Source organism: Alexandromys fortis, unplaced genomic scaffold (genome assembly GCF_014885135.2).
Source record: "Alexandromys fortis isolate MF-2015 unplaced genomic scaffold, M_Fortis_MF-2015_v1.1 scaffold_97, whole genome shotgun sequence".
NCBI lineage: Eukaryota > Metazoa > Chordata > Mammalia > Rodentia > Cricetidae > Alexandromys > Alexandromys fortis.
In genome coordinates, this window is record NW_026067981.1 from 35383 (window position 1) to 60428 (window position 25046).

The 25046-nt window shown below is 38.7% G+C and overlaps 1 protein-coding gene and 1 long non-coding RNA gene across 9 annotated transcripts in view; one reads left to right on the top strand and one right to left on the bottom strand.

The window, feature by feature from the left end:
- LOC126511319 (uncharacterized) overlaps window positions 1-25046 on the bottom strand; it is a 116873-nt gene that overhangs the window by 24149 nt on the left and 67678 nt on the right. For 5 of the 8 annotated variants that reach the window (XR_007594652.1, XR_007594659.1, XR_007594654.1 and 2 more), the window contains exon 3: window positions 10152-10232. This is a non-coding gene — a long non-coding RNA (uncharacterized lncRNA). Of the gene's footprint in view, window positions 1-5083; window positions 5828-7028; window positions 7141-10151; window positions 10233-25046 lie in introns of all 8 variants that reach the window. The other 3 variants (XR_007594655.1, XR_007594658.1, XR_007594653.1) reach the window with 3 other exon arrangements.
- Tnfsf18 (TNF superfamily member 18) lies at window positions 12076-23969 on the top strand. Its single transcript, XM_050158384.1, has 3 exons — window positions 12076-12252; window positions 18677-18710; window positions 21317-23969. The coding sequence occupies exons 1-3, from the start codon at window positions 12103-12105 to the stop codon at window positions 21667-21669; spliced, it is 537 nt and encodes a 178-aa protein (XP_050014341.1). The 5' UTR covers window positions 12076-12102; the 3' UTR covers window positions 21670-23969.

A 25046-nucleotide genomic window follows, 5' to 3' on the forward strand; every position in this document is an offset into this window, starting at 1 on the left:
TCACTTGGCAGTTCAGTTTCTTAAATTCTTCTGCCCTATCACTGAAAGCAATGATCTCAGTGGGGCACACAAAAGTAAATTCCAGAGGGTAAAAGAAGAATACGACATATTTTCCTTTGTAATAACTTAGGCTGATATCTTTGAATTGGCCATCTGGCATAACAGCTGTGGCTTTGAAGTTGGGGGCAGGATGTCCAAAAGAGCAAAGAATATTTCTCTAAGCAGAAGTGAGCACTGAACCATTTTTCTGCCAGGCTCCATTGGGCAGCCAGAAGAAAATCTCTTGTACTCTATCATGCTTAAAAACAAAACTTGGTGTCATCCAAGACATGCCTTTCCTACAGTGCTGAGGGTGGGGGTTGGCCTTTCTTCCACTGTTGGGAATGGCCTGAGATGTGTTGTGGGTAGACTATATGATATACCTGTTGCAGAAATCAGCCTGTTCTTTTTGTAGTAGCTATTAAACTTGAAAATTTGAAAAAAAAATTAAAAGATGGCAAGATTAGAAGGTGGTCACTCTCGAAAGGATTGACTCTCAGTGTGTGGTGGTAGCTGGTCAGTAGAAGGGTAAGAAACAGACACTGAAAGACAGCTTTTTTGCTTTAATACTGGCCTCTGACATGGGGGATTCCAGGAGGCAGATTCTTGACTTCCCTTCAGCAGGAGACTCTTACTGAAGGAAGGGAAGAAATACCCCGAGAATCCTCTACACTACAAAAAAGAAGTGTAGCATACAATGGCCGAATGATTTCTGCCACAAAGCAGTGGCATCCCTCAGCTAAAGTGGCCTCGAGAGAAGAGCACCAGGTAGAGTCTGGACAGCCACTCTATACACACTTTCTGATCACATTTGCATCACTATTTTGCCCAGTTTTGAATGAAAGTAATAAGCTTGAATATAAAGCAACAGTGAGGAATAATGTTTCTAGAAGTCTGTGTCCACTTGAACTGTGGGTTCTCTGTCACACTGTTTAGCACCAATATTTATGGTCATACCAACCCAAAATTCACCTGATCTCATCTGTTTTGCACCGGAATTTGAGAAAGGCATGTGAAAGCATTGAATGATGTATTACTTTTCATGCTCTTCAAAATTTAAAAATTCTGAAAACAGTATATTGTTGTATGCATTTATTATAGAGTATGTATATTCATTATTACCTTGTAGGTTTTTACAAAGTGCTGCTATCTATTCTAGAAAATGACGGGTATGGAACAATATAAAAATGAGGTCATAGATTTGGATATGAAAAGTGTTTGTCCTCTTCTTAAACACCTCATATCTTGGTGATTGGTACAGCTCACAGACATCTCACAGCTAAGGATCTACAAATGAATGTTTTGTTCTAAACTTACATTTCTAAGTCATACAAATGCCTGTTCCAAGCTTTTCAAAGAGAAACAGCTTATTAAATTTCAAGAAACCTCTATTCTTTATTAATTTTGAACAGGTGGAGTTAGGGGAAAGGGGCCATGGAAGAAAGGGGGAGGATCAAAACAACCATGAAGAAGAACCTTATAATTGGGCTGCCTGGTGTGGGTTGTGAGAACATGGCTCCTTTTCACGCCCCAATCCAACCTTCCGACTCTATAGGAACAAGTTCACAACACAGAGAGAGTAACAGCCATAGGAGATACTTCCTTCAAAGATGTCAAAAGCCAAGCCTGTAGCAGAGGATTCCCAGAAATAAGCCACTGCACATAGAGAAGGTACAATACTTTCCCTAGGACTCCCTGATGGTTTCCTGTGGAAGATAGAAGGTTTCCTGTAAAGTGCAGTAGCACCACCCAAAGATGTACAAACCATAACCTCTGCAATGTGACAGTCACTGTAGACAGCCAGAAGGACGTGGCAGATTTGATAACTATATGCATTCAATTATTACAGATTAATCAGTGGACCTAATGAACTGCTGGGGGCCATAAACATAGAAAACACTGTGGGTCTGACGTCAGAGAGATTCAGAGCATGACTGTCTACTGATGGCCCGAAGGTGGAGGAGAACAGAATTCTGCCAGCTGCCTAGAGGAGCCTAGAAGCAGCTTCTTCAGGAAAGTGGACATGGTGACTGATGCGTTTATGGCAGCTTTGTGGGGCTACCAGATGTCTAGCCTACAGAATTATAAGATGGAAAATGTTCCAAACTACGGAGTTTGTGGCAATTTGTTATGACAGCAGTAAACAGTATACCTTTACCCACTTGGTACAAGACCTGAGACTGCTCAGAGGACTGGGAGAAGGAGTCCCAGTCTTGTAAAGAACTTCAGACCTCCACTGGGTCCTGCACTGGTCTGAGCAGTCTCCCCTTTCCACCTTAATTCTTTACCTGTCCTTCCTGAAGCAGTGTTGAACAGGTGGCCCCAGGCAAGGTTAATATGAGGGAACAAGAAAGTGGGTCGCATCCAGACTCCCTGTTTTTCAACTGTTACAGTCTTACACATAGAGGATGGGGTAAGGGTGAATCAAGAAGAGAAAACTTTGGTAGCAGTTGGTGGAAAGTAAAGTCTCTGTGTATATTGCTGAGGACATGGCTGAGTTTGAGACTTTAAGTCATAGTTCTATTATAATTATGAGAATATACAATTAATAAGACATGTATTCTTAGAGTGCTTATATGCAGGTTATATAATTAAACATGATCTCAATTATCCACTATACTTTTATATAACCTTAATATATTTTAAAGGATACATATGTATTGAGAGAATTCATTTCATTTCCATAAATGACTTGAACCTTTTTGAGGGTGTGGCCGACTGTGAAAAACATTTTCACAATAAATTTCTGGAGTATTTAGAACAACATCTTGGTCCTTGAAATCTGATGAAAATAAATGTTTAAATATATTTTCATTAAACCTTGAATATATTCATATTCACAAATTAGTAGAGTAGGTGTTACTGCAATACTTAATTACTTATCAGAATAGTAACAGAATTTTAGAAATAATATAATAATTATATTATATATGTAAATAATTAGATAATATCTGCGCCTATAATCTCATTGTTGGAAAAATGGGGAAGTGAAAGCAATCCTTTTCAGTTTTTGCAGTTATGGTGAGAAGACCTCAAAAGAACATTGGAAGAATCCTGAGTCTGGTCCTGTACACCCACACACAGACTCAACAACTCTCCAGAGTACGCTCCATTTGGATAGTTTCTTCAGACAAGTGAACACAGATGCTAAACACTTAGGAAATCCAGCTACTTTATTGTTCATTTGCCATCACAGAATAGTCTGTGCACGCATGTGTGCATGTGCGTGTGTGTGTGTATTGGGAAGGGAGTCCACAAAAAAGAAGTAAGAAAGAAGTATCTAGCTGTGATACAAAAAAAATGTGATAAGTAGCCTGACAAGTTCAATGCCAAGGGCAGAAAAGTATGGCAAACATTTTGCATTATATATGGATTCATAACTTATAACACTTTTTTTTTATAAAGAAGCTAAAATCTAAAGAGGACTTTTTTTCATATTCAAGGTCACACATTGACTAGATACTATCAGATCCAGAATCTGAAATCCCTGACCTGTTGGCTGGACTCTTTCTACCTCACTGAAGTGTTAATCAGGAAGTACTCCCCGCTCCCTCTCCCTCTGAGCACAGAACCCAGAGGAACACTAGCAGCCAAGAAAGTCTGGGCTTCTCGTATTAGCTTCAAGTGACCATGTGCAACAGGTAGGCAAAGGCAGCCGGGGGTCGAGACTGGGAAGAGATGGAACCACGGGTGCACTTTGCATTCTTTTAGCCCACACATTCCAGATATCCATCCTGCAGTCTTCCTGACAGACCATGTGCTTTTTCCCCACTCAGAATTCCTGCTTTGCAACGAAAACGGTCTTGTCTATTGGTTGACTTCAAATCAGTGTGGGCAAGTGTTTCTGTTGGGGTGACTGCTGTTGTTAGGTAATGTTGCCACTTCCAATGGAATATTCCCGTCAGTCTTCGTGTGTACAGCATATTCACAACTGACTCTGGAGGTTCCTGGATTGTCTGTTGGTCCTATGAGATTACTGCCCTGTTTCCCTTCTATTTGAATTCACTTTCTTTCTTTTTTTTTTTTAAATGGAACTACTAAAATTAAATCATTTATTTGTTTCTCAAAACTCTCCTTGGCTCAACATTTCTTTTAAAATTCTTACTTATTCCCTTGGCTCGGTGTTTGCCCACAAAGTTTACTATTAGCATTCTCGCCTGTAAATTAGCATAAAGGATAACATTTATAAAATATGATGTCATATAAATGCTATCAAGGTAATGTATAAAAGTTTCCCCAATGTCAAACAATAGTGTTGCTTTTAAGAAAAATTTAACAGCATAGCCGAAAGTTTGTGCCCGGAAAAAGTTCTGCTATTTCTACTACATTTTGTATCTTGGTTGTAATTTAAAACTTGACATACAGTTGCTCCATTTGGAAACTGAAGTCATTTTTAGATTAAGGAGAAAAATGAGAGAGAATACAGTACTGAACACAGAGCCAAAACGTGATTCCTTTCTGAAAATTACATTTAATTAGTAAGGTTTTTTTTTTCAAAAGAGATTATCAGCATTTCATATTAAGAAATACTTTTATAAGGATTTCAACATGGCTAACTATTTCTCATTAAAAGTTCATCTCCAATTTGAGATATTCATTTATATATCAAGACATAGAGAAAAAATAGATTTTAGAGTTAAAATTTATATTTGACTTTTTATCAGTCATGTGACTTTGGGTAAATTGTCCCATCTTAACCTCAGGTTTTTATGAGTCCTAATGAGACCTGCTTTGTAATAGTGCAAAGAATATCAGGTAATCAAAATAATCCATGAGTTTAAACTTTAAATATGGTGCCTATAAGAGGACATGTCTTTAATACAAAATTCATTTTCTGTTGTTAATTTCTCATGTTCAGTCTTCCTTATCTGTTTCTGTGATTGACACTAGAAATCATTACTCAGTGGCACTGCAACCCGAGAGGCCACATCCTGATGCGGTTAGGAATGCGCAGGAGGAACAGAATGGTGATTTCACGGATGAGAGACCAGGGCTTCTGGGGATGTAGGAGGCAGTGTACGTGTGGGGCGGGGCAATGCCTTACCTGCAGCCAAGGAGATTTCCCTTAGGCTTGCTTGGCAAAGAACGACTTGAAATAATTTGGATCTTATCGTTGCATAACTTTCACACGTAACTCTTCAGGGGTGTTTGCTCTTTACTCAGTGGATGGAAACTGCCTGTTGCCTTCAGCTGGCTCCCGTTCAAACAAAGCTGCATTCCACAACCGTGCCTGTGACTCAGTGTTTTTTCCACTGCACACAGGTCTGAAGTTCCCTCTTTAGAGGGGAACATGCTACTGTATGCATAGTTAATCACCAAACTGGATAGACAGATAGTTTGGCTTGAACTCTGGATGCTTTGCCAGTTAGCATCTGAAATTACTTAGTAACTCTGAGGAAGTTACATAAGGAAGAAATTTATCATTACAGGCATTTTTTTTAATACAAGTTTGGGATGCTTACATATAGAAGAAGACTCAGTGATGACTGAGCAACGATTCCTTAAACTTGCAGATTTTTGACTTATTCCTCTATTTTCAAGTAAAATCCTTAAAATCATTGTAGCGTTCTACATATATATTAAATACATTTATGAATTATATTCTAAGTATTGTGTAGTATTCAGAAAATTCATTAGTATAAACAGTAACTGATTGGCTAACCTTCCTGACTTTGTGCTTTTGTCTCAGCCTAGACATCTCTTTTCTAAAATGTCTCATTAGATACAAAGTATTCAGTTCAGCTGTACAGCACTCCCTGTGTTCATCTCATATATGTGTTTCTTCTCCCTGGTGCCAAAAAGACAAAAACAACAAGAAATTTGTAGAGTTGGCCTTTGTCTATTACCACGGAAGCTTCTAACATTGAATTAGTACAGAGAAGGTGTTGTGGAATGTTACTTTAACTATGTGAAAGTTTGATATATTTGTTCATGCTGCATTTGTTTAATGATATAAAGATGTGTTGCTTTTGTTTATGATGCATTTGTGTAGCTAGGTAAAGATGTGTTGCTGTTTCACCTTGCCTGCCTAAGGCACTTGATTGGTCTAATAAAAAGCTAACCAGCCAAAAGCTAGATAGTAGAGGGCTAGGTAGGGCTGGCAGGCAGAGAGAATAAGTAGGAGGAGGCTTGAGAGAGAATGAGAAGCAGAAAAGTAGAAGATACAGAATGAAAGAAAGGTAAAAATTTCTAAGGCAAAATGTAGATGAAGAGAAACAGGTTAAATTAAATTACAAGAGCTAGAGGGACAAGAATAAGATAAGGCCAAACATTCATAACTAATGATAAGTCTCCGTGTCATGATTTGGGAGCTGGTTGGTGGCCCAAAAGAAAGCCTGCTACAAGAAAATATTGGGTAATGTTCCTAACATATTCCTAAATAAGGGCAGCAGCAGAGTCTATTGCATTTAGGAATCATTGCATACAAAAGTGCCCAAGTCCTTCTTATTAATTTTAACTTTTCAGTTCAACACAACAAGTCTAGCCATGAATTACAATATGTAAGCTGAAATGTAAACAGCAACGTCAGTGGATAAACAGGAGAGAAAATGTCTTGTGTTTTTCTAGAAGGCTTTTATAAAAATACAATTCAGGGCTGCTCATTGCACAACTGAGAGACCGTGCCGCTGCTTCTGCACTGGACCTGTCATGCCGTCATTTGTAGTGGGAACTTCTAAGATTTTTCCTAGGTGGAGAGATCAGTAGGAGGTTAAAATAAATTCCCTGAACTTCTTTCCAGAGATGACCAAGGAAATCCAGGACAGTGGGGTAAAATAATTTATTAGGAATCTTAAAACCTTTTGCTTCAACTAGGCTGACAGGTAAAATACAGAATCTCTGTGAAATCAGGCAAAATGTGACTTAACAGCAACAGGGATTGATTATAGCATCTAAAGTAGTGTTGATGGTTTCAAGTAGTTTGTGTCAAGTCATATTGCAAAATGATCTATTCTCAGTACAAATCATGAGATGGAAACTTTATCTCTCACCAAAGGATGTTTAAGAAGCGCTTCTCCCGCAGTTCTGAGATTTGCATGATGGATATAGTAGATTCAGGCTACAGAGTACAGAGTTGGGAACTTGCAACCTCACACAGCCTTTCTAAAAGATTAATGGCAAAAGCAGAAGGTTAAAGAAATAAAGACTTCCACGGAAATTGAACAAAAGTCGTGTTACTTAATGCCTGTACTCAGGATTATAAAACATACACAAATAACAAAGAATTTTTGGCAAGATGTTTGCAAGCCAAAATAAAACACAGAAAGATAATGTGGAGCACAGGATCAACTCTGCTAGTGAAGAGACTAGCACAGTTTGGTCTTATCCAGCAGGGAACCCTGAAATAATGGTTTGCCAGGGAAGACATACCTTCCTACTGTGCTAGCGGCATGACTGCTATCATGGAAACCACCACTTTCTTATTGGATTTGAGGCAGGAACTCATGCCTTGGTTCTGTTAATCAGGTCAAGAGTCCATGGCTGGGTAAGTCATAGGTCCCACTGAATACCTGATAGTATTGCTTTGCTAAAGGATCATGTCTAACTGCCTTGTAAATACTCATGTTAATACTTACAGATTAGCGCTATCTACTACCTCCAACAGAAAAGCTTCCCACTGTAGCAGACAGCAATAAATGCAGGAACCCACAAGTGCTGGGAGAGCCCTAGACAAAACAGCTACATTACTCTCTTCAAGACTCAGGGAACATCATGGAAGTGGGGATGGAAAGAAAGGAGAAGACAGAAGATAGAGAAATATGCAGCCAAAGATGCCCTCTGACATGGCATAGCTGCTGCACTCATAAACTCACAGCAGCTGTGGTTGGCCTGGGATTGCACCTAAGGGGCCCTAAGAGGCTCTACCTCTCCCCAAGGGACTGTTGGGAATTAAAACCTTTGGAGGGATAGGTGTCACTTTGTTCATTGGGGTAGCCATGATACATTGTCTTTCCCTCAGTAAAATAAGCCTTCCACCCATACTCAGGCATGAAACATTCATTGACTCTGTGGACCACACACAACAAAAACGCTGTGAAGACAAGAAGGGGCTTATTGAGCAGTATTCCAGTGAAAAAGAAGTTGGGATAAGAAAAGGGAATGGGGGAAATGAAAATGACCAAAGTTCATTACACAAATATGTAAAGATGCCAAGCAATTACAAAAATAAAAATATAGTTTGAATAAAAATATTCTTTAGATCACCTTGGTTAGGGATGTAGCTAGTTCTTTAGAAAATATGATCTGATGATTATTATGAGGAACTTCTGTATAATTTAGAATTATTATAGATATACAATGCATGCATATATCTGCACATATATACATACCCTATCTATATATAGATGAACAAATATATTTACTTATGAATAGTGAGTTATGCACTATCCTCTTTGTTTTGATGCTACATGATCAAACCCAGGGTCTTGTGTAGGTTAGGCAAGCACTCTGCCACTGCCTGGGCTACATACTCTGTCCCACAATTATTTTTTTTTTAATTTTTATTTATTTGTTTATTTATTAAAGATTTCTGTCTCTTCCCCACTGCCGCCTCCCCTTTCCCTCCCCTCCCCCAATCAAGTCCCCCTCCCTAGAGTAGGCTTTTATTAACCTTAATAGTTCCAGGTTTAAAATTTCAAGATTGAAATCCTAATTATGTAATTGTGTTTCTCTGCTTTCCTCTCCTTTTCCCTCCCCTCCCCTCTCCTCTCTCCTCTCCTTTCTTCCCTTTCTTTTTCTCTTCCCATGTAATTATATCTATTTATTTATCTCACACATGCCATATTTGAGAGGATATGATAAGAAAGACTTTACTGTCTAGTGTATCTTAGATCACATGTATACCATTTCTCACTAAATGCTAACACAGTAGATGTTTCTGACTTGTGTGACATCATATGCTATCAATGGAAATGAAGTCACAATAATCAGTTGTAAAAGGAGACTCTGGTAACACGAGACTGGTAAGAAGCTGATCATGTATTAATACTCTGTCACAGACAGCACACATTTCTCATCTTATTTATTTAGTATAGAGAGATACACACAATATCACTGTTCCGGTTCAACAGATGAGGATCCAATCCCTCTTCTATGTGTATGAACTAGTGAATTATCCTTCCAAGGGTCAGTTTTATCACTTTTATAGAGGAAACATTCAACAAAGGGATACTTGATGTTTAAATGTAAAGATTATGCCCAGAGTGAAAGCCTAATACACTTTAGTGTTATTTAGTTTGCAGCTGAACTACAACCATATATATATATATATAACTAATTCATTCTCAATTTAAGACAGTATTGCATAGAGCTAAATTATTTGATTGAGTGTATTTCAGATCCTTTTCTTTCAGCCTGAAAAAAAAAGTAGATGGAATTTTTTTCCTGAATGCTTTTTATTTAATTTATATTATTTGCAAGTATTCATGCCTCTTAGCATATTCCTTAAGTTTTATTATTCCTCCAGAAAAAGTGCTTTTCTTCTGACATTCCTAATATGCCTTTTCAATGATTTCAATTTATCTAGATCTATTTTCTGAGGTCCTGTATTAAATATAATATTAATTTGGGCATAGATCTCCCTGTGTGTAGAATTTTAATGGGGTTGCATGGCAAACTTTCTGGTGACTGTGTATTAAATATTCTTCCAAATATCTTTGAAAGAAGGGGTATATGGGAGGGATTGAATGGATGAAAGAAGAGGGAGAAATTATATAATTATATTATAATCTCACAAACAAAAGAAAAATAGATTTGCTAGTTGGATTTAAGTTTATTTAAAATTTTTTATTTCCACTTCCATCTATCTAAGCCAAAGGAGGCCCTACACTAAGACAACTATTGAGTTTGGTATTCATTTGCCTTTGGCAAATCCTGAAATGTCACAAAATATTCTTTCTGTCTTATGCTAGCAAGGTATCAGTTATGACTCAAAGCTTGAGAATGCCAAAATCCTTCTCTGCTGTCTCCTGTGCTGACATGAAGTTCCATCATCTCTGAATCCTGTTGAATGGAAAGATGCCCTGGAATGTAAAGTCTTCTCAGGAGAACTGTGTCAATTTTCTTCAGATACTGTCACAAAGCTAAAATAAGAATACACCCAAGCCCAGCCTTACCTGAAGGTGTACGTGAATTTCACTTGGACTAGTTCCTCATGTGGACGCATCTCCATTGAAGTGAGTAAGCAGTAGATCCGTCTAACGTTTGGACAGGAGACAAGAAAGGAGCAGATGGGATGAGTTGGAAGGAAAGAGCTCTACTCCTCAGTGGTGATCTCAAGGTCTCTATGTAACTCAAGTGCAAGGGGTACAGGATCAAGTGTCAGTATGGCATTCACCCCTGGTGGTATTAACTAGTACATAGACATTAAAATGTCTGCTGTACTGGAGTGATTCTGGTGTAACCATCTGCCTCAAGAGTAGCTTGTTGGTTAAGATACAAGAGGGTCCAGTTGAAATTTGACAGCTCAGTAGGAACAACTGCCCAAAATAGTGTGTCACGAAGACAGATTTGACTTCGTTACAAAATGCTACGGTTTCTGGGCTAGGATTTCCACTTCATCAGCCACTAGTGGTTTGAGGAACCCCTAATCTCTAATATTCAGCTTCCTTTTTCATAAGTGAGGAGATTAAATATGTTTCTTTCTGCTTTCAAAAACTTCTTGCTTTTTTCTCAGATTAAAAAAAATACTATCTTCAAAAAAATCTTTGTCTTAAATTAACTTCAGTTGAATTATTTCCTATGAAAACTAATAAGAAATAGTCACTCTTTTCTAGGATTTTATAATGGAGTTTACCACCACACTTCTCAAGAGGACAGAGACAAACTATGCTAACCCTTATGGGATATCTTTTGTAAGCTAAACTTTGTACATTTATTTTATTCTTGCAAAACTATTATGAAGTACAAACCTAGGCTCAGAGAAACCCACTGATGTGCATACAGTAGGTTAGGGATGAGCTCTGAACAAGGGACTTCTTCAGTTTTATGCTAAATTGGCATTTTGAGGGGAAAAAATCTCTATTTGGGGTTAAGGGCAGAGTACAAGTCAAGTCAAGGAAATAACCTTTTAAAGGATAACATTATTACTATTTGATGCTAGCATTGGAATTTAGTTTCAGCATGGTCAAGGTATGAGAAAATTGACCATTGTTTTATTCTCCAATATTTACTAAGTTCTAGTAATGTATTTGCAGTTTTTTAAAAAGGTTTTAAGATTTATTTTGTGTATGTGAATGTTTTGCCCATATATATATGTATGTGTATAATGTGAGTGTCTGGTGCCATGGAGGTCAGAGAGGGCATTGTGTCCCCTGAACTGGAGCAATAGATGGCTGTGCATCCCCATAGTGCTGCTGGGAGCTGAATTCAGATCCTTTGTAAAAGTAACAAGCAATCTTAGTGACCGAGCCATCTCTCTGGCCCCAGTTGCAGCTTTCTTCAAGACTGTTTCAGAACAAACACATTTTGTAACCTAGAAGGTTAACTTTTTTGTGACTATAGCTTTGATTTGATATTTTAAACTGCTATCAAGGTGTAACTGATAAATAAAAATGGTGTATATATAAAGCGGTGCATATGTAAAGTGTGCAATGTGGTGACTTCATGGGAACTCCATTGTTCAAACCGTGCATTCCTGCTCTCTAACTCTCTGTCCCATCCAGTCATTATATCTGCAGTATGATAAAACTTAGCTTTAAGTTTTATTTATTCTTATAAGTTTTTTTTTCTTCATTGGGAATAATTTTGGAGTATCTTCCAGCAGCCGAGGCTGGCTGTGCATGCACACAGTACTTCCTCTTGCTTTAGGAAAGACTTTTTTTTTTTCCTTCTGAACTTGCCTCATAGTGGCTTTTTTTTCCCCTCCCGTGTTTCTGTTGGCTCTAAGCCTCCCCATTCCTTTTGTAGTTTTGGCCCGCTGCCACGATGACTGTCAGTGCTCAGCAGTGTTCCAAAGGAAAACTCCACCTCCCACACCCACGGCTTAATTACTATAAAACATGACATCGCATCGTTCATCCATCACTTGTGCATATCTGCTTTCCAGAGCTCTCAGCCCGTCACAGAATGAGTTCTAGCCTCGTGGAGGAAATGCCTTTGAGCCCGCCAAGTCCTCGAGGGGCACAGAGGTTCAGGAAGCCATGGCTTTTATGCATGGTTCCTCTGCTGTTGCTGCTTTTCTATACCACGGGTGCACTGATCTTTACTTCACTCAAGGTAAGGTGGTAAAGGAACCTACAGGTGCTAATTATAGTATATAGACGTGGTTTAATTGTTAGTCTGATTATTATCGTTGCCATTCAGCATTGCTGAAGATAGTGGGAAGGAAGAGATCTGAGGGTACAGCGTAAAAAATTCCAGTCTTGTAAGGACATGGCCCCTGAAACTCATCTGAATGTCTTGGACAAAAGGCACCAGAGGACACAGAGTGCCCACTGTGGGCTTGAGCTACATGGGACTACATGTTTAAACTGAGTCTTTAAAAGGTGTCTGTGGGGCTCCTTTTCCCTCCCTGGAACTCCACTAGTCTCATATTGGTAGACGAAGAAGAGACCTGAAGCATGGTGCTCTTCTTCATGCGATTCCAGACAAGCAGTGGTCTCAATGGGGTAGGGATACAAAATGATAGTGGAAGACAGAATGAAATCACAGGAAGCAAGAGCATGTGGAAGAGAGAAATGGTGCTGAGCTAGAAGAGAGAAAATCTGGATTCCAGTTATAGGTGAATCTCACTAAAACCAAATGCACGCGTGTGAGAAAGTTGTTTCGTTATTCTGATTCTAGTATTTTAGGTCTACAACATGGTGTTGGGAGACTGGATCCGTTTACTTAATGCCCTGCTAGCTATAATTACATTGGTCAATAATTTACCTAAGTGTAGGGTACCACATGTACCTGTAGTTTAGGAAGTCTAAAGCAAGGATGATGACTTTGGACTGGAGTGACCTGGGAAGGCTTCATGGAGGAAAGAAGAGAACATGTCTATTTGGGAAGCCCCTGATGGTTATCAGGAATTTCCCAGTGAATTACAGTCTAAATTGTGGATCTAGATGGGATCTGTACTTGGAATGTATAAAATATATATATATTTTAGGTTCTTTCTAGAAGTTTGCTTTCTGTTCCATGACAGCCAGGGCTACACAGAGAAACGGTGTCTTGAAAAACTACAAAAGAAAAAAGAAAGCATTTGACCAGAAGAAATGAAATAAAACTTTATATAATTCAGGAGTTAGCGCGTTACTTTAAAGGACTCTAAACCTAGGGCAGAATAAAGTGATGTATATACCTGTGTAAGGAAGGGTTGGAGCTAAGCCCAGGAGCATTTGTCTAAGGAGACCAACTAGTGATGGTTTTAAAGGTGTGGTTCTACACTGGCAAGACTTTGAGGAAAGGCACAGGAGGAAGTAGTGTACTGTAGAGCCAAGGTTAGTTAGAATGCTCTGGTGAAAAGCGTACATAGGAGCCCATTATTCTGTACTCTGTAACTGTGTAAGTGGATGAGAGGCAGAGAGAGTTCTAATCCCAGCCCTACACTTTCAAAGAAGGAACCAAGAAGAGAGCTTCTAAAGCAATGAATGTTGAGCCAAAGGGAAAGGACTATCAGTCTCTCAAGTGTGGAAAGTTTTGAAAAGGAGGAAGAATGAGAATAGCATTGATTTCAAATTGCTTTTTCTTCCTGTAAACCACCTCAAGTCTTATTAGTCACGTGGTTCTGAAGTGCACTGAGTCTAGGTATCAAAGAGTCCCGCAGTGATGCATAGGAGAGGAAGACTTTTGTTCCGAGTGACACCTTTTTCCACAAGCAAATTGTTAATTCATGGTGTTTTGAGCTTTTAATTCAGATTATCCCCTCAAGAGAACACACCCCTTTCAATGAAGGGTTCCCCCTCTAAAAATACCTGTGAGGATATTTCAAACTTAGGGAAGTAAAAAAGGTTTTGGAGTCTATTTTCCTGCCAGAATGCCAGGCAGCCTAGTTACTATGGAAAAACCACTGGGCTTTAGTATTAGCTTGAGAATTACACTTTTCTTATTAGCTACAAAAAAAAAATTGTTGAGCAGAGAAATCTGAGTGGATGGCAGATGATAGTAACTTCCACCTTTGCATAGGTAGGAACTCAGAACGTTTTTATATTTTTCTCCAGTCCAATTTTCTCATGCAAATCTCCATTTATAAAAAATCCCTTCAGATAGTAATATTTTTTAGCTTGGTTCCTTTCAGATCAGCAGAAATTTTCTTGGGAGAATTTTTTTTTTCTCTCTCTCTTATAGAAGACATTAGTTAATAGACTATGCTCTGAGCTCAAGGAGTTTGGCCAAGTCCTTTGTGAAAGCAGTTCAGAGAAGTTCCCTCTGAAGAATCCAGTGATTCAGGAAAGTCCCTTTCTTCAGTGAAATGAAGGATGGATAGGCTTCCAGAAGGGAAACTGGAATTTGTACAACTGTACTTGCAAACAAATAGAGTAGGGTTTGTTTCCGGACAGAGGAGGTTAGGATTAGTCTGAAGTCTATTTTGGCCACTTTGAGACAAACCAAGTAATCTAGGATTAAACCAAAGTGAGGTTAGAAGACCAACTGACTCTTCTAAATGAAAGCAAGCAAAACTAAAAGTAAACCAAAAGGCTTGTGTGTAACTCTTTATAATATCACCAGAATTATAAATAGAAACGGCCTCTATGAGTGGTAGGCTGAGTGTTTTGAATGAGACAGTTTGGTTCTGGGGATCCCAACCTCTTATCAGCCATGTGACCCTGGGCTGGTTACTTCACCACCGAGTCCTCATTTCCTCCTCTGCAAAAGGAACACGCTAACTCTTCTAGAGCTGCCTCAAGGAATAATGAGGCAGGGAAGTGCCTGACATGCCTGACTCACAGTAGACTCTGGATAGGTTGAAGTGATTAATATTCATACCATTGTTATTTAGAAGGTCACAATGAATACAGACTAGCAAGGCCAATTAAAGTGTGCCTGGTTTGTCTGACTTTATCCCTTCCTCAGTCAGAAGACCACAGTTTTCAACCAAACTGATGATTTTCTACTTCGATTTTCACGTATGGCAATAGCTAAAGATGAGCCGAGCGGTGTTTTGTAACTCTAAATAGATATTAAAGAAGTTTGCAATTGACTTTCTAGATGTTTTTCGGTCAGTTCATTTGTCTGTGAATTTCAGTTTTCTGTGTATTCTTACACATGGTAACAGCTGGGACACAATCCACAACATTTATATTTAGGTGCCTGTTTAATTGCATCATATAAGCAATAGTGTCTCTCTAGTTAGATTACAAACATCTTGAGAGGCAGCAATTATACATTAAATTTGTCTCTCTTACAACATTAGTATAATGTTGGGAATATAGGTACTTAAGCTGTTTGTTTAATTCTTCATTATAACCAGTATCATGATCAAAATAACTGATATTTACTGAGTATATTCAGATAGAATCTCTGGAGAAGCCCTTCCCAAGAGTCAGCACAGTGATGTAGAGCAACAGTTCAGTGAACTCTGCTATTATCCCTGGTTATTGGATGAGGAAATGAGTTTTTGGAGTCCCTGCTGTAAGTCTATCAGTCGTTCTAAATTGAATTTGGACATCTCGTCTAAGAAAAACCAAAATAGGATGAAATAATTGCAAGAGTAAAACTGATCTCAGGAAATCCAATTACTTATGGTTTTTAGATTTATGGTTTCCATAATTGTCTATTGTATCTCCTTATCAATAAAATACTTTTATTATAATTTCCAGCAGATGTGTGCCAAATAGTATCTCATATCTGAGTACAATACCATGAACACAAAACAGATATACAAGATGGAAAGTCACTGTTCTAAAGGCTTAGCACGGATTTTCCAGTCTAAATCTACCTGTTTTAGCTAAGATGTTAAGCTTTCTATAATATATTCACACATGATATAACAAAATAATTGAAATACTGTTTTTTGTGATTATGGGATTCAAACTCAGTATCTCTACCTCCTAGTCACATTCAAAGCCCCAGTAATTTGATATTTTCTTAATTTTAGTTTTACATTTTATAATATAGGAACTCAAGGTTTTATTCCAATTTAACTTGATTTGTGATTTTGACTATAACAATTGAAAATTACCTCACAAGGAAATAGAGATAAAAATTTACCAAAGCATCTTTGTATATTCTTAATTGCCAAGATACTTAATTATCACTATCATTGGATGGGGCTGCTCTTTAGAATTAAAATAATATTTCATTTCATCCACGTCTTTTCTTTTTCTCATTTCACAGCTAAGCTCCAAAGTCTTTAATTACATCTCGTTCCTTACACAAATTTGTTCACTTGCTTCTTTCTCTCATCACTCCAATCCCATGTCAAAACCTGGCTATCAAAGGACTCCAGCAATAACTAAATCCAGCAGTACTGGGTCTCTGAGAAAAACACAAGACCTTTTGAACATTCTTTCTTTATATGTTCATGGCCACCAGCTTTAAGTGGGGTTTCCTTGTTGCCATGGAAATGGTGTGTACTTCCCAGTCCATTCTTTCTCCTTCATAGACTACCTTGCACCCTTGGCTCCTCTCTGAACTTCCAGGAACCATTTGTGTCCATACATTCTGTGTTTCCTTCATCTGCATGGATGCATTATCCACGTCCCTGCCAGAGCCACCATCTCTGAACTCATTCTCGCATATCTCACCTGCTCAGAGCATCGCTGAAGTTCTCGCCTGCCTCATTCGATGGGAATGGTCCCATCGAATGGCGACAAGCAAACCTGTCATCTCCTTCATATCAAACAAGCAAAGACAGAACCCAAAACAAAGGAACAACAACAACAAAAGCCTCTTTGACTTCTCACCCTTATCCAGGGCCCACTCACTTTTGCTAGCCTCCCATGTAGCAAATTTCCCAAGTTCTCATCTCATCTTAAATTTATCCTGGTGAGACTTGTGCTCTTATCACATCATACAAACTGTGACACAACTATTCTGTCAGGAATTCTTGTAGAAACCATGTTTTTAACCCCACCAGTCAAGTCTCTGCCCTCTTCTTTTTTGATCTATCAGTGACCTTTGATACCGACTGCTCAGTCTTCTCTCTAGAAGACTTTCTTCTCTTGGCTCCCAAACATCACACACATCCATTCTTTTCAGACTCATTGAGCTTCCTAGAGAGTTGCTCCTCGTTGCCTGACCTCTGAATACTCATCTCTGTTACACTTGTGGACTTGATGTTCACATATAACGTCGGGGCTGAAAGCAGAGTCTCAGCATTGCATATCTAAACCACCTATTTGATACCTCAGAAGCACAAATCAACACATCTCAAAACTCATGATTGGGCCTCTCTTACTTTATTTCTCTTAGTCATGCCCATCTTGCCAATTAACTTACTTTTTCCAATGACTGCAGTCCCAAATCTTGGCATTACCTTTGTTTCTTCCTATTGTCTCACACCAGTATTCCTGTCAAGAACACCAGCTACTTCTTGCTTTCTTTGAAATATAGCCTAGCTTGACCTAAAACCCATGGTCCCCCTGTTTTAGCCTCCTAAGTGCTGTTATATCTGGCATACATCACTATACCAGACCAGCTGGCGCGTTCCCTCTTTGCCAGCACCTTGGTCAGAGGCAGTGCGTTCCTGTTTTCATGAGCTTCGGTCCGTGCTTAATTGTTTGCAGTGCTTTTGCCTTTCATCCTCTTTAGTTTTTTTTTTTTCCTAGCACAATAGCTGGATAGATTCTTCAAAAGAAACATATATCTCTTTTCATATGTAAAAAAAAAGTCTTTTGAGCACTTTGCTCCAAGGAAACGCATGAATTTTGAGTACCAAAAACTTTGATAGTCATGCCTTATTTTACTCTCAAGCATTTGACAACATTTAAGTGATTGCATTTGTAAACTAGTCATAACTAATGTCATCTTTCAGCATGTATGCTGTGGCATGTGGTAGACATTTGAAACAGTTGTATCTGATTCTCAGTCATTGCTTATGGCATGTGGTTTTCTAAACATTAGTATTTCTAAAGTCAATTTATTGTTATTTTAAGTAAAGAGAAACATAAGCAGAGGTTTCATTATCTTCTTCCCATATGTACCAGATAATGTTGGGAAACCATAGGGATATAGAGACTGCTGTTTGTAGTACACTAGAGGGAAAGAACACAGCTCCAATACTTGCCTTGTGGGTCAAAGTTAGATGAACAGAATGAGACACCAAATGAATGACCCCAAAGTGAATGAAAGATCCCCAAAGAGATCTGCTATCTTTTTTCTTATTGTCAAATCTATCATTCAATGATATCATTTTTAAAACTAAAATAATATTGCCGACCATGCTATTCATGTGGTTTTGTCTCTTTATACAGCTGAATTTCAGTGTGTCTATTTACACCTCTTCCCTTGTATCCCCATAGCTTACTTGTTCACTTGCTTCTTCCTGTCTCTTCTAAACACTAATGTCAAAGCTACTGTAAGTCAAATGTAAAGGACAGAGCCAGTCATCTGTAAAGGAAGCAAAGAAATGAGACAGGTCTCTATGTGTGGTGGGTTTTTTAATTTTTTTGCTTTGGATAGTAGTTTGCTGCAGAATCTTTAAGCGCTAAAAAATTCATCCAAGCAAGTGGCAACTGTGCCATCATCCTGACCAGTTCTTCTTTTCCTTCTACAGGCAATTGCCAAAGAGCCCTGTATGGTTAAGTTCGGTGAGTAACCCGCCTTTCATTTTTCTTAGTTTCTGATGCAAGAAGGCATCTGTCAGTGCCTTCAAAAAACCTGTACAACTTTGTGTCCACTTTCCTTTATTTTTTTTTAAATTATAATCACTCATTCTATACTAGGCCATCAGCCTAGTGAGAGCCGAGGCTTCCAGAGCTGAGCTAGATTGACAAGCCCACATTTGGTGACATGTGGATATGCATACAGTAGTCAGTTTTTGGTTTGGTAGTCCGTTAAAGATTCCTACCACCTTTCCTCAAAGTCCTTCTCATATTTCACAGATTTCTCATTTCTAATAGGGTGTATGGGAAACATTACTGCTGTGAGTAAGTACACAGAAGAGGAACAGGCACTTCCTCTTTGCTTCTGAGTCACTTTCCTTAACAGTCACCTGATAGCTGCTCAGAAAATGTATGAAAAACAGTGTTGCTGAGTGTTTTACTTTCATTTCTGTTGCCCCGATAAAGTACCGCAACAAAAAGCAAGTGTCGGAGAAAAAGGATTTGTCTTAGCTCACAAGTGCAGACAGACTATAGTCCGCCATGGCAGGGGAATGGTGGCAGCAGGAGCTTAGAGCATCCATCCCATCACACTCACAGTCAAGCAGGGAGAAACGAAATGTATGCTTGTCTGCCCGCTCGCTTTCTTATGCTCAGTTCCTTTTCTCTACCTTCTTATGGTTCCGAACATCTTGCTTAGGGGATGGTGCCAACCATAGGGGGCTGAATTTTCTCACATCTTTCAATTTAATTAAGACAGTCCCTTATAGACCAACTCAGTGTGGACAGGTTCCACTTAGATTTTCTTCCTGGGTGTCCCTAGGCTGTGTCAAGCAGACAGAATAGCTAGCATCGCCTTGATGCTCAGGATATTCCTTAGGATATACTCAAAACATCAAGTGTATACATTTTTTGATTGTCCGTATGGCCAAACAAACACATTTACACTTGAGAGTAGGTGATTTCTATAATTCAGTTTTTCACTTGTCTATCTTTCGCTCCAGTCTTTCAAAATACCTTACACCCACTGGTCATTAATATCACTTAATATTAATGGTCTCAATTCACCTATAAAAAGGCACAGGCTAAGAGATTGGATACGAAAACAAAATACCTTGGCTTTCAGAACTTGGGGCAGTCTTTGAATGTGTCCACAATTTTGTGTTTTGTTTTGCCAGTGAAAGGAATAGAATAATGTTAGAAATTTCTCCTTGTTGTGATAAAAATGATGCTAAGGTGCTCTTTTAAAAAAATTCCATAATTGAATTAAATAGGAAAAAAAAGCTATACTTGTTCTGACAGATCTCCCTCTTGCGTGCCAATGAGGAGAAATACAGAGTTCACTGGGGATGCTGCGAGTCTTTGTTTTTTTTTTTCTAGTCATCAGTCCTTCATCCTCCTCCAGCATCTACCTCCGAGTCTTCTACTAGCTATTTCTGTATGAAAGGGAATTTAAGCCAGTGTTACTTCTTCTAGGGCTTTTCCCTCTATAACTAAAGTTATTGAGTATTAGAGAAAAGAACTTTGAACCAGTAAAAGAATCTCTTGGGGCATTGCAGTTACATAGTTGTACATTCCCTAAGATTAGGGAAATAAGTGTAGTACATAGGAAAAGGAAAGACTAAATTTGGATACATTATCCCATGTGGCAGTATTAGGCTAGGTGTAGTTATATTTAATTAGATAAATTTATTTCTAGTTACAAAGCCATCAATGTACCAGTAGATATTTGGAAGTGAGCTAGATAATGATATGTGGAATTGAAAGTGATATGAAGAAATATATTTCAGACACAAAGCATCAAATTCAGAAACAGATCTGTCAACCAGTTTAGAGATATTTACGGATGCTGAGGGGGGAGGACCACTTGAACTCATCAGTTTGAGCCCAGATTAGGCAATATATCAGGATTCCCATATCAAACAAACAAAAACAACAACAACAACAACATAAAACCAGAACTCATCCACTTGAGCCCAGATTGGGCAATACAGCAGGACTCCCGTGTCAAAATAAAAAAGTTTTTAGAGTTCACATTATTCTAGAAACTCATGGTGATGGGAATATAGTAATTGGAAAAATAGAGAATGCTTATTATCAAAGAAGTTGTATTTAAGTGGATGTAAGACAGAAAATGGTCAAATTAATTTATAATAAGCTTCTTCCTAATACTTTCTATGAAGAAAATTAAAGCAGTATAGAACAAGGGAGTCATAGGAGAGCAATGTTGCATGTAGACTGATTAGGGAATGTGTCATTGGTAAACCACAACTGAGTAACTACTGTTCATATAAGAAAGACATGAAGATGCATGAATTATGAGCAGTCCTTATTCTAGTCTTGCTGTGTGGTTCCTCTCTCCTCTCCCTCCCTTGTTCATTCCTATTACCTGGGAAGAGGTACAGATCCATGAGGATCTGCAACTTCTCTGAAACAGAGAAATGGTTGATTCTCACAATCTATTTAAAATATGGTCTGAAAAAACTAGCATAGACCAGGTAAATTAGTATGTAGGTAGTAAAGAACATACTGAGACCAGATAGAGGATGAAGTAATAATGATTTCTTTTCCCCTTCATTTTCAATTTCTTATAGAACTATCATCTTCAAAGTGGCAAATGACATCTCCTGAACCTCTTTGTGTCAACATGACATCTGACGGGAAGCTGGGGATACTTCAGGATGGCGAGTATTTAATCTATGGACAAGTGACTCCTTTTGCTAAGAACGACATAAAAAACTCTGCTGAATTTATAGTAGAGATAATTAAAGATGGAAATGTCTTACAGTCTGCAACAAATGACTTTCAAATTCTAACTATAGGAGGGATTTATGACCTGCATGCCGGAGATAGCATATACTTGAGGTTCAACTCTGATGACCATGTTCAGAAAGGTGCTACATACTGGGGGGTTGTTTTAATGCCAGATCTCTCATTCAGCTCCTAGAGATTTAGTTTGGTTTCATCACCTTCCTCAGTGTACCCAGAGATGCTGTTCAGTGGATTGGAGGGGGTTGCCTGTTTGAATGCACACAGTTTGCGGCACCTTACAAATCAACAACACAAACATAATCTCTTGGCATCATAAGACTTTAACCCTCACATCTGTCTGAGGAAGATTCAGTGAGTGGGCCAAATCCCGGATGTTAGATCTGGAAATAGAGTTTCATAATCCATGATAAAATGAATATTCCAAAGCATATCTCTCTAACTCTTGAATCTCTGGGTGCAAAATGAGGTCCTATTTCCATGAGAATCTTACTTGGTTTGCACAAAGGGTGTTTTGCAGCAGCCTGGCCTTTTTCTCATGGTAATTTCCTTGAGCTGTTTACCTTAATCCCTTCATACTCTCACCTTCTGAGAGCCTCCTAATGAAAAGCTGTCAGATTGGTGGGGTGGCCACGATATGCCAAGAGCACCTCCTTTTACACGTGATATTTTTAGAGGACAGAGAACACTTTGAAAGCTATTGGGACAGAAGTGGCGATGGCATGGAATGAAATTGATCTGGGGAATTTTTCTTGATTTTGTCATCCACAGGATGCAGGTTCATCCTGAACTTCCGTGCAAGCCTTTATTGCTTTTGTGTGTATGTGTGTATAGGAAAACGAGTTTGTACTAGCAGTCATTAGATTTAGCCCAAGAAATTGGTGTTTCTCTAGTGCATTATGTAATGATTCCAAATTTTTAGTTGGTATTCCCTAATTGACAAATACATTGGTTTTCCTATACTACACAACTCTATGATGTTAATGGAGTAGATATTTTTAGAAAAAAATTGAACAATGATAACATGGACAGATGGATCATAAGACTCTCACCTCAACTCAGAACTCACAATGAATGGAGTGGGGTCTTGCCATTCACATGGTCCCCGATATGAAACTGGTATTTTCTACCATCTCTAAAATGGAATAAATTATACATCTCTAAAATGGAATAAATTCAGCTTTCAAATGGATGCATCGCATTTACCCCAAGGTGGCCAGAATGAAGCAACGAGAGACTTCCTTTACCAGCAGACTTTCCTCTTCTTGCCTGGAGCAAGAAAAGCCAGGATGACCCTGTTGGAAGAGCATGCTGAGGTCTCAAAGTAATGAAGAACACTCATGTTCAAATTTTGGATTCTGCTAAATTTAACCAGCTTGTGAGTTCTTGTTGAAAAGTATTTTAAACCAATTTATAATATTTATGGGTATTTGTGAAAAACTGTATTATAATTAAGTTTTATATAGGGCTAATTTAAAAATATCTTTATTGTATGTAACAAGAATACTTATTGTAGGCTAAGCTATTTCTTATTTTTTTATGAATACTTGCTGAGCTGAATTGCTATAGAGTACAAAGACCCTTGTGTCTGCATATTGTCTCAGGAAACTAAAATTATGTTATATGTATTTATAGAAACCTGTTAGTGTTGATATTTGATGTGTTGCAAGCAGCCCTATGCTGGCATGGGCTGCCACTACTTCATAAAAACTGATTGTTTAATTCCTTTGAATTGTGCAGTTTGGGAACTTTTATGCCATGGAGGTTGACAAACACTACAAACAGAAGCATTTCTTTTGGAAAACTGGTTTACTAGGACACCATTCTTTGTAAAAAGGTGTGCATCTGTGTTGTGTGTGTGTTTGTGTATATTGTGTTGTATGTGATTGTGTAGGTGTGTGTGTGTGTGTGTGTTGTGGGAGAGCCTGTTCATATGAGTATGTATTTGTGTCTTCCTTAGCTGCTCTCCACCTTAGTCTTTGAGACAAGGTCTCCCACTGAACCTGGAGCTCATTTATTTGGGTTGGCTGGACCACCATTTGGCTCTAGGGATCTGCCTATTGCTGCTTTACCTCACCACCCACAGGTCTTCGGTCACAGATGTGTACCACCATGTCTGACTAGTACACGTGGTTTGGGGATCTGAACTCCAGTCCTTATGCTTCCATAGCAGGCGTGTTATCAATGGAGCTATTTCTTTGAAACTTAATGATGTCATTCTGCCCCAGCCTCATTCTTAGGGCAATCAAGGCAGACAAAATGACACAATGATATTGTCACACTCGCAGCAAAGGTCCAAAAGCATTGTGATTCTTTTAGAACCCAGAAGAGGTTTCCATACTTCAGACAGACGGATAGCTACCAACACACAGCATCTGAATTTCTCCCAATGTTATCATTTCAGCCTTTGCTTCCAATGTATACTCAGTTCCTTTTCTGTATTTTAAGGCTATAATAAAGTGTGTATTTTTAACTGTACTGCAATTGATTTGTCCTTTGGTTATTGGGCAAGTTAGTGATTTAAAGAGCACAAAATTACATCAGAGAAATCCTTGCTCATACAGACACATCTTGGCAAGAAGTGTCAGGACTTGCAAGAGTGAGAGTTGGGTGCAGTTAGTGTTGGCCTCGACTGCCTCTATTCCTGATGAGTCAGGCAGTTCCACTTTCTGACTTCTACCTTTCTCAACTACTCCACCCTGCCAAGGATCACCCATTTGAGACTCAGCTCACACTAATAGCCCTTTGCCTTCCACTTTCCCTCAGCCAGGCTGTAGCTAGTGTTACAAGACCGCAGATGAGCATCTGGTTCTACGATAGCAGTTAGTACAAAAGTGATGCAAGCCCACAAACTATTCTAACAAAGCAAATCCCTTAAATGAGGTGTATCTGTAGATCTTGGAGAGGAAATGTTTGCCTTTTTGTTCTGTCCCTATGAGACAGTTTCACTGAGGGGAGGAATTTTTGCTTATTAGTTAGGAGAAGCAGAAACATGACTGGTAAGTCATCAGTTTGAAGATTCCCTTCAAGTAGGAACAGGCACACTCCTTGACCTGAAAGGATGCAGATACATATTACAGCATTACCCTCAATCTCATTGGTTGTAACTCTCTTGTGAGCCTCACGTTTGTTCATAGTACACAGGCTTTGCTCCAGGAAGCAGAGAGTGTGCAGTTTCACCTCAGTGCAAAAAGATCTTCTCTTCTAACTAGCGCTTGGTCTTTGTCTTCCTAACAGGTTTCCTGGGTGGGGTTAAATTAAAGCCCACAGTCACCACGGTTACCTTTCTTTGGTGGGGGAAGGCATTTTTTTTTTTTTTGCATATCACAATTTCAAGAAATTCATTTCAAAGCTTTCTAGGAAGTACCCTAAGTCTTCTTACTAGGCTTGCATTCATAAAGTTCTGTTGCTCCATTTCCTTTCTGTAAAAGTAGTGAGCAGTGTCTTGTAGTATAACCTAGACAGCTGGGATGCTGCCACTGATCTCCGGACAGGCACTGGGAGAGTTTCTTTGTAATTCCTGTATGTTGGAGAAAAAAAGGGATTCTCTTGATG